The 13,969-nt window shown below is 38.9% G+C and overlaps 2 protein-coding genes across 2 annotated transcripts in view; one reads left to right on the plus strand and one right to left on the minus strand.

Annotated features, from left to right (window-relative positions):
* Positions 1–1,018: 1,018 nt before the first annotated feature.
* LOC101394087 (tigger transposable element-derived protein 1) lies at positions 1,019–2,680 on the minus strand. The gene has a single exon (XM_004437141.1). The coding sequence runs from the start codon at positions 2,678–2,680 to the stop codon at positions 1,019–1,021; it is 1,662 nt and encodes a 553-aa protein (XP_004437198.1).
* A 644-nt stretch (positions 2,681–3,324) lies between these two features.
* The window catches only part of CFDP1 (chromatin remodeling protein CFDP1), a 120,911-nt gene continuing 110,266 nt past the window's right edge, over positions 3,325–13,969 (plus strand). The window contains exons 1-4 of the mRNA XM_004437105.2: positions 3,325–3,471; positions 11,003–11,120; positions 12,608–12,827; positions 13,153–13,280. Of these exons, the coding sequence (XP_004437162.1) occupies positions 3,408–3,471; positions 11,003–11,120; positions 12,608–12,827; positions 13,153–13,280 (530 nt within the window). The 5' untranslated portion in view covers positions 3,325–3,407. The remainder of the gene's footprint in view (positions 3,472–11,002; positions 11,121–12,607; positions 12,828–13,152; positions 13,281–13,969) is intronic.

Here is a 13,969-nt window from a genome sequence, read left to right on the forward strand (position 1 = left end):
AGTGACTACTGAGGGGTAAGGGCTTTTTTTCTGGAGTGATGAAATGTTCCAAAACTGATTGTGGTGATGGTTGCACAAGTCTGTGAATATACCAAAACTATTGAATCAATGGGTAAATTTTATGATGTGTGAATTATGTTTCAATCATGCTGTTTTAAAAAGTTTGCTGGCATAGAGCCATGTCCTTTTAATCACAGACATGTTTCCTCTATTTCTTGATTTAGATAACTCTAGGACTGGGTGACACTGACCCAGTCTAGTCCAGAATGTCAATAAGGAGCAATTTTCAGCTGAAAAAACCCTAAACGTGAACAAATAGGATGTTAGTTGTCGATGTCTCATCTGCATTTGCTTCTGGTTACTGCCTCCCATAATTTGATTATAATTAAACAAAAATTTTTAATCTGATAAAGTAAAGATTATATATGGTTTTACTTCCATATGGCTTAACTTGAAGGAAGGATTCAAGTGGATGATGTCTGAACTCTACAGTCAATTCTTGTTGTTCACAGTAGTTACGTGAGTCTCTGTTCACAACATCTTTGTCAACTGATCAGTATATAACCTTGTTTTATGTGCATTTCTGTTCAAAGACAACTTACTTAATGTATCTTTCTTACAAATAATTATATGCAGTATTTCTTTACAAGGAAACAAAATTTCAGTGACAGCATTTCTGTGTAACCTACTCTACAATACTGAGATTGTGCTACTTTCTTTCCCTCAGTCATACACACAGAGTACCCATATATAGTATGTACAGTGAACACACAGTATAACATATTATACAATATGCACATACAATAAACACAGTACCATGAACACATACTCTATACTGTACAGTAATGCAAATAAAGTCCTGAAAAAATTAAAGATTAAGTGTTTAAAGTTTTATAAAAACATTAACTAAAATCTTACTGTTGATGGAGCTGCAGGATGTGTGATGGCAGTGTATAGTGTGGTTAAATCTCTCAACCTTGGCTTGCCCCAGGAAAACCAAGAGAGGGGTGGGTGGAACTTACTCCGCAGATGGCATGTCGGCATCTGGCAGTTCAACTTTAGGAGTTTGGCTCTCATGACTTGTTGATGGAGCCAGCAATTTTCCCTCCCAAACTGGCTGGAAAAATTGGGTCAGCCTTGTCTGCTTGGCTTTTTGCCTCAAATCTCTAAGCATCTCGGCATAAGGGGCAAACGCAGTGGAGGTTAGCCGCTTAAATTTGAGGCTGCGATCAAGCATAGGGTCACACTCTTCCATATCATTGAAAATTTTTTCCAAGGCAGAATTCCATTCTGATATTTTGGCCACTGTAAGAGGGACAATTCTTGGGGTCTTAGGCTGACTTTCACCCCCGTCTTCGTCATTGCTGACTCGAATGCCGTGTTTTGCCATCTCGTCCAGGTCTTCATTGGTGGGTTCTACCGCCTTCTCTGCCAAAATTTCCTCCACGTCATCTTCTTTCATGTCGTCAAAGCCTTCTCCGCTTATTTGCCATGCGATGTGCATTATGTTTTTGATACTGTTCTTTATACTTTCTGTAACACTTTCAAAGCCTTCAAAATTTTCCACACAGTCTGGCCAAACACTTTTCCAACAGTTATTGATAGTAGCCTGCTTGATGCTGTCCCAGGCTGTGCCAACATAATCAATAACGTTGCATATAGTGACTGACTTCCAATAATCCATCATGGTGGTGTCCTTGTTGGCCTTGAGGGCCTCCAAAGCCTTGCTATAAAGTTCCCTGGTATAGTGAGCCTTGAACGCTTTTATTATGCCCAGATCCAGGGGTTGAATGAGAGACGTAGTGTTCGGAGGCAGGAAAAGAACTTCTACGTTGGGGTGGGCATTTTTGAGTTCTTCACAGCAATAGACTGGGGCATTATCCAAAATTAATAAAACCTTGAAGGCAAGGTTTCTGCCCTGGAGATAGCATTCGACTTCTGGTATGAAGCAGTTGTGGAGCCAGTCGGACGTCATCCACGCTTTTTTGTTCCACCTCCAATGGACTGGCATATGGTTCACGCTTTTCCCTTTAAGCGCTTGTGGATTTTGGGCTCTGTAGACCATTAGAGGTTTGCACTTAAAGTCGCCCTTGGCATTGGCGCACAATAGCAAGGTTGCATAGTCTTGGAATGACTTAAAGCCAGGGGCTTCGGAGGCCATTTGCGTTACATAGGTTCGTTTGCCAACGTCCTTGTAAAATAAGCCAGTCTCGTCGGCGTTGAAAACCTGCTCTGCCACGTATCCTTTTTCCTCTATAACACTTAACAAGTGTTTTTTAAATTCTTCCGCGGCCTCCTGATCTGCAGAACTTGCCTCACTTGCAAATTTAACATTTTTCACACCATATCGCCTTTTGAAACGCGCAAGCCAGCCGGCACTAGCCGAGAAGGGTTTAACATTTTTCTGACCCCGGGTAACGTGACCATAAATTTCTTTGGCTTTCAACCTCACAACAATGCTGTCCACCACACCTTTTTGATCGGTTGTCATCTCATGAATCCACAAATTTAGCCGCTTCTCCATCTTTTCCATAGCTTCCTCACGCACTATAGACGTCACTTTAGCACTTTCCGGAGCAGCCTCGCGTACAGATCTGCGAATTTCCTTTTCCTTTTTCTTGATGTACCGGATGGTTGATTCATTAACATTGAACTCACGGCCAACAGCACTACAACTCATGCCTGAACGAAGCTTATCTAACACACGTATTTTCTTCATAAGGCACATCACAGCCTTCTTGCGCTTAGGAACACTAGGCAGCACTTCAGCACTACACTTGGCGGTCATTTTAAACAGCGAAATCACCAAAGAAACCCCACAAAAATGCAAAAAACGTGGCACTGTATAGACTGCGAAAATGACACTTATTTACAATATTAAAGTTGAAGCAATAAAGCGGATCGTCTGCCCTGTTCAACCTCAGCTGGTACAACGCACGCTGATTGACTCAAATTTTCACCTTTTGCGCATGTCCGCAAATAACCCCAGAAAGCACCGCGAATACCGATTTTGGGGTTACAATAAATTTTAGCAAGTAAGCGAATTCGAAAATACCAACCCGTGAATAATGAGGGTCAACTGTATTCCCAGAGACAATTTTGTTTTTTTTTTGTAATTGTTTAAGCACATTCACTAAAGCTAAGCGGCTTGGTAGCGCTGAAGACTACAAGTTCCAGCATGCACCGCTTCAGCACAGCGCCCATGTCCGTCATCGGCCACAGTAGCTTCAAGCCCGAGGCATTGGCCCGGAAATGTCGCGTTTCGATTACGTAGTACCTCTGCGCATGTGTACACCCTGCGGGGCCGCCCCAGCCGCTGCCGCCCCCCAATGGTCTCTCTCTAGATCTTTGCAGTTGGGGGCACCCGCTTCGGTTCTGTGGTTCGGCCGACCCCGCGCGGCAACGACATGGAGGAATTCGACTCTGAAGACTTCTCCACCTCGGAGGAGGACGAGGACTACGTGCCGTCGGGTGAGCGATTCCGTGTGAGACGGGAGGCGGCTGGCCCCGCCCCGCGCTCACGTGAGGCGCGCTCGGCCTGGCGTGCGGCGGCGCGGGTCTCCACAGTTTCGGCCCCGCAGGTCCCGGAGGCCCCGTACCCCCCGTCCCGGCGCCCGCCTGCCTGCGCCGTTTCCGTGGCCCGGGTGGTGTGCACGGTGACGTCTCGTGCGTCCGCTCCGGGCGGTCTGGCTTCGGCCTCCGCCCCCTCCCGGAGCGCAGGAACCGGCACGTGGACACAGCCCGGCCTCTCGCGGTGGTCGGTGGTCCCCTAACCACACCAACGCTGAAATCTTCTGAAAGGCAGTCTGGGCGTTGGAAGTCATTGGCAGACCTTCAGTCCCCAGGGAATGGCGAGCTAGCATCACGTCTAAGATGGATCTGTCCACTTCGTGCCCTTAAAAGGGGTCTGGTTGTTAGAAAGTTCACGTGATGATGTCTTTTGCTTCTTTGCAACGTGTATACCTATTGCCATCTTCTCAGAACTTGTTTTTTTTCACGTATTGGCATCTCAAACCAAGCGAGGCCAAAATCTTGTCACCCAAACCTATCCCTTCCGCCATCTTGCGCCTTTCCCCAGACTTGCCATCTCGTTGAAAGTATCTACCCATACAATCGTTCAGGTAAAAAGCAAAAACACCCGAGGAGTTATCCTTACTTTCTTTTGGTCCAACCGATCAATAAGTTCTGTTGTGTCCACGTGTAAAATCAGTTTCGCGCCAATCTCACTGCTGCTGAACTACCATTATCCTTTACTAGGATTCGCCATAGGTTCCCAGCTGGTTTCCCTGATTCCGTTCTTGTCCACCAACACGGGTCTTAACGGAAACGGCCAGAGTGATCATTTGAAAACTTGCTTTCATTTTCATCAAAGTTATGCATGCACATACTTAAAAATAGTCAAATATTTCTAAAAGGCTTGTTTTGAAACCAGGTAGTTCCCTTCATCCCTCATCCCTATCGGTCCTCCCCAGCAGCAAAATTTTTCCACTTTTAAAAAAAATTGGTATTTCCATTGTCTGTTGACTTAACCCATGCGTAGTATGTCTTTATTTTAATACCCACTTACCTCATTCCCCTCCCTCCCAGCACACACACCCTTCCACCTTCAGGCCCTCTCCAACTTCCCAGCCTGCCATTGTTCCTATGTCCAGTTTTGGTTAGATCAGTGTTCAGTGTTTACTTTTTCCTAATGACTGTGTGAACCCCATGTTCACCGCTGAACCACGTGATATGTATACTGCGATTGCTCTTCCTGCACCACTTGTTTTCTCCGGAGTTGATGATTGCCATTTTATTGTTGTTGCTTAGTTTATATACTTACCACTCATTTGACCCTAAACTCTCAGAATTGTCTAAATCACCTCCCAAGATACTTAGATTCTTTAGATAATCTTTCACTTTCATCTTGAAGTCCATCTTTGCCTTCTGAGCTGCTCCGGTTTGGCCTGATTTTACCAGTTTTAAACCTAGGATCTTCCATCATCATCACCACTGTGGGTGTTTCCTGTATCTTCCTTCTTTGTTGGATTCCCTGTTTCTTGGGTCCCATGTTGTCTTCTTTCTTGGTGCAGTCCACCAAAATGAGAGTAAATCCTCAGATAACTTCTTGAGGAAGGATGCGTGGTAGAAACATTTTTCTGAGACTTTGAATGTCTAACATGTGACCCTCAGGCATGCTTGATAATTTGTATAGAATTCTGTGTTGTATAATAATAATTCTAGGTTCTGTAGTAATAATTTTCCATCCAGATTTTAAAAGTTTTGCTCCGTTACTTTCTAGCTTCCAGTGTTTCTATTAAGAAGCCTGTTCTATTCCTGATTTGTGTTCATTTATGTGAAATCTGTTTGTCTCTGAAAGCTGATAAAATCTCTTTGTTCCTGATATTTTCTGATATTTCGCAATGATATACCTTAGTATGAGTCTCTTTTCATCCATTGTGCTGGGCCTTCTGGGACTTTTTTTTTTTTTTTTTGGACAATTTTCTTCATTTTCTGTTTTATTTTTCTGGAATCCTCATTATGCGTATATTGAATCTTGTATTACACCTGCTGAACTGGTCCTCTAATTTTTATTCTTTCCTGTTTTCTAACCCTATGACTTTTTTCCACTTTATGGGAAATTTTCAATATGTTATCTTCCATCTCTTTTATTGAGTTTTTTTCTCCTTTCATATTTTTAATTTTGAATAACTTGTTCTTTGAATATTCCTTTTTTATAGCATCAAGTTTTTGTTTCATAAGTGCAGTATGTCTTGCTCTGTGGATATTTATAATACTTAAAATTTTTAAATTTCAACTTAAATACAGTAAATTTCACTCTTTTCAGTGTACTGTTCTGTGAGTTTTGACAAATGCTTAGTTATGTAACCACTGCCAGAATTAACAGTTTCAAGGCTACTCCCACCCATCCCCCCAAAAAACATAGATCATGTTGTCTGTGGATAGTAACAGTTTTATTTCTTCTTTTTCAATAGATAAACCTTTTATTTCTTTTGCTTGCCTTATTGTACTTGATATGACTTCCAGTATGGTATTAAATAGGAGTGGTGAAGAGTGGACATCCTCGCCTTGTGCCCAATTTTAAGGGGAAAGCATCAATGTTTCACCATTTAGTATAATGTTAGCTATAGGTTTTTCGCAGATGCCTCTTGTGTGCGTGTGTTTTAAGCACTTTATTTGACTAACTCATTACTAATTCAATCACCTGACGCTACCAGATATGTGGTATTGTACTCTCCATTTTACACATGAAGAAACTGAGGCACCCAGAGTCACCCAGCTAGATAGTAGCTGAGCTGCTATTTGAACTCTGGCCCTCTGCATATACTGCCTCTCACAGATGCCTTTTATCAGGTTAAAGAAGTTCCCTGTAATTCCTGATTTGCTGAGAGGTGAATTTTGTCAAATGCTTTTTCTCCATCTATTGATTATGTGTGGTTTTTCTTCTTTTGTCTGTTAATGTGGTGAATTACAGTGATTGATTTTTAAATTTTGAGCAGCCTTTTATTTCTGGGATAAAAATCCCTTGGTCATGATGTATTGTTCTTTTTACACATTGCTGAGTTTGGTTTGCTAATATTTTTTTGAGGATTTTTGCATCTGTGTTTATGAGGGATGTTGGACTGCAGTTTTCTTATAATTTCCTTGTCTGGTTTTAGTATCAAATAATGCTAGCCTCATAAAACGAGGAAACAGTCTGTTTCCTCCAAGGTGATTTTATTCACCTGTATGTTTGTTTGGGCTTTATTATGTTAGACGCCTTCTCAGATGTTCTGTGATTCTTAGTTGTCTGGCTCATATTTAAGCATGGAGGACTAAAAACGTGATGGAAGCTCTGAGTCTTTGGACACGATTTGTTCATTTTGTGCTTCATTGTCTATAGGGATGTTATTCTGCTGCTTATTCTTTTTTTTTTCTCATAGTAACTGCATGGAATTTGATCTTTTTTTTTTTGCTTGTTTTGTGTAATGTGAAATTTGCTTATCTCTTATCAATGAGATTGAGCATCTTTTTACATGTTTAACATCCACAGCCATGTACATCTCCTTCTCTGAACTGTATGTAACATTTGCCCATTTTTATGATGAAAAATAACTATATTATTACAAAAGTAGTGCATGAGCTTTGTAGAAAATTAGAAAATGCAGACAATTAAACATAAAAAAGAGAATCATTACATTCCTACCAACCAGAGATTATCAGTATTAATCCTTTAGTGAATACCCACTCTGATCTTTCTCTACACCTGGGTGTAGATATTTGTATTTTTCCCCAACCTGAAATCATACTTTTTCGTGTTACTTTGTAATCTACTCTTTTCAGTGAACAGTCTCTCCCTATCCATTTCAGTAAACTTGCAACTCATCTAATATACAAGCCATATTCAGATTTTTCCAATTGATCCAAAAATAGTTATACCTTATTTTTCCAAATCACAATTGAGTTCAGGACTACACATATATATAATCTAGCTGTTCCATCTCTTAAATGTATTATAATCTAGCACACTCCCCTTTCTCTAATGACATTGATTTGCTTAAGAGATCAGGCTGTATGTCCTGCAGAATGTCTCACCTTCTGGATTTGTTTGGTTGCTCCCTCATGGTATTGTTTTAGGTTGTTCCTTTGTCCCTTGCATTTTCTGTAAATTGGGTTCAAATAAAATATTTTTTGGCTAGAACACATTATAGATGACTTGTGTGTTTAATAATGCATAACGTCAGAAGACACATGATAACTGGTTGGTTTCTGTAGTTGTGACTACTGGAACAAGATGATAATCTGAAGCCTTTATTGTGTAATTGTTTTGGAACTGGAAAGTATTCTGTGTGGCAATATACTTAATGGTTAAAACTTAAGTTTTGTTTTGTTTTGTTTAACATTACTTGATAATCCTTGCCTAAATTACTACTATCAGAGTGTGAGAAGTGATGTTTTTATAATTCTTGGTTCTTCCACATTTATTAGTTGATGTTCTTCTGTAAAGTATAGCTTTTCCTCATCAATTGGGGCAGGATAAATGTTTAATTCATTTCCCTTAATTACCAATTTTCAAAATGGGGAGTAATTTTAATAGTAGCCTAAAATGGTACAAATTATTTTTTCTTCCTTTTTTCTTTTTCCTGAGTGTTATAAAGGGTTCACAGATTTTTATCCATTCAATGTGTTTTAGTCCGCTAACAGTTATTGTTTTTAATGCTCAAGTCATCACTTTTGGCTACTAGGACTTCTTTCAAGCTGAATCGTATGTCCTTTTAACGTGACCCATTATTCTTTTTTTTTTTGACCCATTATTCTTAAATAACTTCCCTGCTTTCAGCCACAGCAAAATGTCCCAATTTAACCTTGTAAAGCTTTCCTTCCCTCAGACCTGAGATTAGCTGGGTTTTTTTCAGGGAGCCCTTTTAGTGATGAATCATATCAAAGAATGTGATCTGAACTTTAAAGAAATGCTTGTTGCTACTAGAGTGACATTGGTTCTGTGCTATTTCAGTGAACAGACTAGAAAATATCTTTAAAGAGAGTTGGAGATCATATTGATATTTTTAATTCAGTTTTAACATTTGTTTTCACTTAATTTCTCTGATTTTATAATTGTGTGTCATTTGTCTTATTCTGAAGATCTGGTTTCCTTACATTATTAACATAATTACTTACTTGCTTTAACCTATAATGTAAAGGAAATAGTTTCAGAATACCAACATTGATGTTACTACAAAGAATAGAACTTTTTTTGTCTTTAGAATGTGTCTTGCTAAGGATGTACAGTCAAAAAACTGTATTTCTAAAGTCCTTGGAATAAATCCTTCCTTTGTGGGTTATGTTATTATTTGAGCATACAGTTATGTTTATGTTTATTTATTTATTCAAACTGTTCTTAATTTAAAGGGTTTTCAAAATTCTATAGAAAGATAAACACAGAACTCTTGCTTCCACTTCTCCCTACTCCACCCTGTTCTACACTGACCCTTATAGATAGCTATTTCCATTACTGTTTTATTTATCCTTCCAGTATTGCCTTTTGCAAATATAAACATGTACAATGCAGCTAACTACCCACCATTGTGGTTTATGTCTTAAAAGTTCTTTTGCTGTAGTGATTTTACTGGGTTTCAGGAGGAAGCAAAATTACTTGTGTGTTCAAACTGCCTTCTTAACCTGGAACTCACTCCTCTCTTCATGAAACACTTTTTACTTATCCTTGGTGTATGGATACCAAGCTTCTTTCTGTTTTATAACCCTTATTATATTTACTGTTCTCTCAGCCTCGAATACTTATTCTCCGGATTTTCACATGGCTGGCTGCTTCTCAGCATCTTTGTTTTTCTTTTTTCCTAATCTTTGCTATCATATTTGTAGTTTTCAAGAGTTTGGGTTTTTTTTTTAAGTTTTTATTTTCTTTTCTCCCCCAAATTCTATTTCTTCTGAATTCCTTGCTGCTTGTTTTCAGTCTTGCCTTTCATATTAGAGGCTTTCCTCAAGTGTTTGGTGGTCCCCGGTTCGTTGTGAGTGAAATATTTAAAAACTGATTGTATGTACAGGAATATTCAAAACAGCACTGTTTGTAATGACCCAAACTGGAAACAACGTAAACGTCCATCAGCAGAAGAATGGATAAATAAATTGTGCTATAGTCATACAATGAATTACTATTTTGGGATGAGAATGAATAAACTACAGCTAATTGCAACAATATGGGTGACTTGCACAAGCAGAATGTTGAGTGAAAGAAGCCAGACACAAAAAAGTACACGCTGAAGCCTTCTGTTTATTTAAGGCTAAAAAACAGGCAAAACTAATTTATGCATTAAAAGTCAGGATAGTGGTTACCTTTGGGATGGGTGCAGTAGCTAGTGACTGGAAGGGGGCACAAGGGGCCTTCTAGAACGCTGGTTGTGTTCTGCTTCTTGACCTGGGTCCTGGTTATACAAGTGTGTTCACTTTGTGTAATTTCATTGAGCTGTGATTAGATTTGTGTGCTTTTTGGTATGTGTGATATACTTCAAATAAAAGTTTATATGAAGCTGGGGGGCCGGCCCCGTGGCTTAGCGGTTGAGTGTGTGCGCCCCGCTGCTGGCGGCCCTGGTTCAGATCCCGGGCGCACACGGATGCACCGCCTCTCCGGCCATGCTGAGGCCGCGTCCCACATACAGCAACTAGAAGGATGTGCAGCTATGACATACAGCTATCTGCTGGGGCTTTGGGGGGAAAAAAGGAGGAGGATTGGCAATAGGTGTTAGCTCAGAGCCGGTCTTCCTCAGCAAAAAGAGGAGGATTGGCGTGAATGTTAGCTCAGGGCTGATCTCCCTCACAAAAAAAAAGAAAAAAAAAAGTTTATATGAAGTAAAAAAGAAAAAAGTTAGTTGATTCTCCATGTGGACAGGATTTATTGACTGGTGCCCACAGAGTGTGGTCAGACTGGGCATCCAGGCAACATTCTTTTGTTGGGGACCCTTGAATGTCAGTGTCTGAGGATGGGAAATAAATTTGTTTGTTCTTTCTGCTATGTCTAACTGGACGTCTGTAGGCCTCTTTCTAAATCTCTTATTCACAAGACAAGGTATCTTTTGCTTCCTTTTGAAAGATATCCACGATGAGGTGGGAACATCAGTTTCTTCTTTGCAAAGTATAGTAGTAGTATTGGAATTTTTATTCATTCACTGAATAAATCCAAAGACAAACAGGATCCATGACCTCGTGGTGTGTAGAACATAGCAGAAATTGCAAACATTAAGTATAAGGGGAATTAATTATGGTGGAAAACGTGGACTGCCAGGGAAGCCTAGAATTCAGGAACTTAACCTACTCTTCAGAGACAGAGAAGACTTGGCTAAGGAAGTGATAATTTAGTTAGGTGAAGAATAGAGGAAAGTACTAGACTTTTTTCATGATGAAGATGTCTCATCTTGATGTGAAAACCTTTATTCATAATGAAAATGTCTCATCTTGATGTGAAAATCTTTATTCCTGCCTGTCTGACCACCCTATTATGTGATTCCAGGTGGAGAGTATAGTGAAGATGATGTAAATGAATTAGTGAAGGAAGATGAAGTGGATGGTGAAGAGCAGACACAGAAAACCAAAGGGAAAAAAAGAAAGGCTCAGAGCATTCCGGCCAGGTGATGCTGCCCTCAAGGCCCTTAGAAGTCAGGGGCTGTTGTCACAACCATCCTGATTGCTGAGATTGGTCTGATGATAGATTTCTTACTGTCAGGCTTTCTTACCTTTTTCTCTTCAAGCGAAACATTTGGTGTCGTTTTAGTGTTCAATTCTTGGTCTCTGGCAAGCTTTAAAATGTTTTTGAGCTTTAATTTAAAAAAATTTAATAGATAATATGTACACGTGGTTAAAATGAAGGGCTCAGTTACTATAAAAATGTGTACCCTGTCCCTTGCCCTTGTTGCTTTGTTCAGAAGAACTATGTTACCAGAAATATTCTGTGTATGTACAAGCATGTATGTATATATTTCCTACTCTCTTTAAAAAAATATATAAACAGTAGCATCCTCTGCATATTGTTTCTCACTTTCATTATCTCACTTGTTAGAGATGGTACAGTGGCAGTACATTTAGCTATACCTTAATCTTTTCAGTGACTTTATAGTATTATGTTATATGGATAAACCTTACTTTATTGAAGCATTCCCTTATTGAGAGACATTTAGATTATACCTCATCTTTGCTGCAACAAACAGGACTGCGGTGAATATTCTCTGTATATGTCTTTGTATACGTGTAGGAGTATATTTGTAAATCAAATCTGTAGAAGTAGAATTGGTTGATCTGGGGTTATATGTAGTAAAAAAACTTTTTTATAAATATTAGAAAGTTACCTTCCATAGGCGTGGTACTGAATTACACTCCCACCAAAAATTATGAAAATTCTGATCAGTTATTTAACTCAGATAAGGGAATCTTTCAAAGAAGTCGTTTATTCTCTTTGGTGTTTCTGTCTTCCTGGGCATTGAAGCAAAAAGCAAATTGTAGTTTATAAAAAGGGAAAAAATAATTTTACGTATTAGATGATTCACTTGAAGTCAGAATAGTTTAAGAAGCAATTTAGTCTTAAAAATCTTGGGCCCAGTTCTTTTGTCCTTGGGTTTTTCTGTATTCCAGCTTTCATATCTTCAGAAAATGAGAAGAAACATGGATTTTTTTTTCCCCCTGAGAATTCTAGGAAGAAACAATGCCAGTAAATCTGAGGCTATCCTCGATAGAACATGTTCTCCAAGTAGAGTGACTTTAAAAAGTCAAAAATATCTGATGTATATATTCTTGGAATGCTTTTTCTGGACAGATTGATTCTGTGAGGTGATTTTGGGAAATCACCATTTTCTTGGTGAAAATGGCTGGTCCTGACTGAGAACACTATATTTTGTTTCTAAGCGTATGGGGAAAATGCTAACTGTAAGAGCTCAGTTCTTTTTTTCTTCCACAAAAATCTCAGCTTACTTCCCCTAGTCTCCTCCAGTGTTAATCAGTAGTCCCCATATTTAAAAGTTTTCTTGCGTTTGCAATATTATGTTTGGAATTGAGGAAAGGATAACAAAAATCATTTTGCATTGTCTGTCTTGTCCTTCCTTTTCCTTGTGATGTTGGTGATTAGGAAGAGAAAACAAGGTGGGCTCTCATTAGAAGAAGAGGAAGAGGAGGATGCCAATGCGGAATCTGGAGCAAGTAGCAGTGAGGAGGAAGACACAGCTGCAGTACACGAAGAAGGCGTTGGGTCAGAGGATGCGAGGAAAAAGAAGGAGGATGAACTATGGGCCAGCTTCCTCAACGATGTAGGACCAAAATCAAAAGTGCCCCCAAGTACACATGTTAAAGTAAGTTGATAGATGAATGAGATGAATGCTTCCCCAGAAATACCCTAAGTTTCCTAGATAGATTTTTTTTTTTTATTTACAAACTGAGATTTGAAGCTTACAACAGAATCAGACTAGATGCCTTTTGATAGTAGTAACTCTACTAAGTGAAAAGCCAAGCATTCCCTATGGTAGGAAAAATAAGCCTTTCTCATCAAATAAATTTCCAGTAGGTCTTTAACTGTTTAGAGATGAAACATTTAATAGCCATAAATAGCATGTTTGGATGGTTCTTTTAGGTTTCATCCTTAAGTGAAACTGATTACATTTCTTACTTTTTTCATAGAAAGGAGAGGAGACTAAAGAGACGAGTTCAAGTAAATTGTTGGTCAAAGCAGAAGAGCTAGAGAAATCTAAAGAAACAGAAAAAGTTAAAATCACCAAGGTGTTTGATTTTGCTGGTGAAGAAGTCAGGTAGGATGACCTTCACAAACTTTGAAATTAGTACTTTTAAAAATAAGCATATTTCTACATGGTTTTAGACATCTGTCTTCATTCCAACCCATCATAATATTTTGAACTAAAGGAAAATAATGGCATGAATTATCAGGGAACATGAGAAAGCTCCTTTCACGTATGGTAATGTAGTTTTTGGGTATTATGAAGTGATTGGCTGAACAGAAACAAGAAAATGTAAGAGTTAATTATATGGTTCCAGTTAACTCATTGCCATGATTTGTGACTGTAGCTAAGTCATTTCTCCCTTTATTTCCTTGACTCTGAACAATGAGCCTCAGTGAAGCCTCTGAAATCAGGTAAGAATTGAAAGTACTAGGAGAGAAATTTGGTTCCAATATTATTTCCTCACCTTAGTATTCTTTTTTAAATTGATTCATGAGGTTTGTTACTAGTTTAGAAAAAGAGTAGAGTCTTAACCTCCTGGCTGTTCTAGGTAAGAGCCACATGCATAGAATTTCCTTTTCCTCGTTTATTTAAATTTTATTATGTGAAAACAGCAGATCTGTGATTTAGAGCTAAATGAGAATAGATGAAGTGCCAATCAGTTTTTTAGATGGTCACATTTATTTTCTTTGACAGTAATTAATTAGACCCGTATAGGCTCTCTGAAAATATAATTTCCCCTAAAATCGATATTCTTAAAA

Source organism: Ceratotherium simum, chromosome 30 (assembly GCF_057802395.1).
Source record: "Ceratotherium simum simum isolate JZ-2026a chromosome 30, ASM5780239v1, whole genome shotgun sequence".
Taxonomy (NCBI): Eukaryota; Metazoa; Chordata; class Mammalia; order Perissodactyla; family Rhinocerotidae; genus Ceratotherium; species Ceratotherium simum.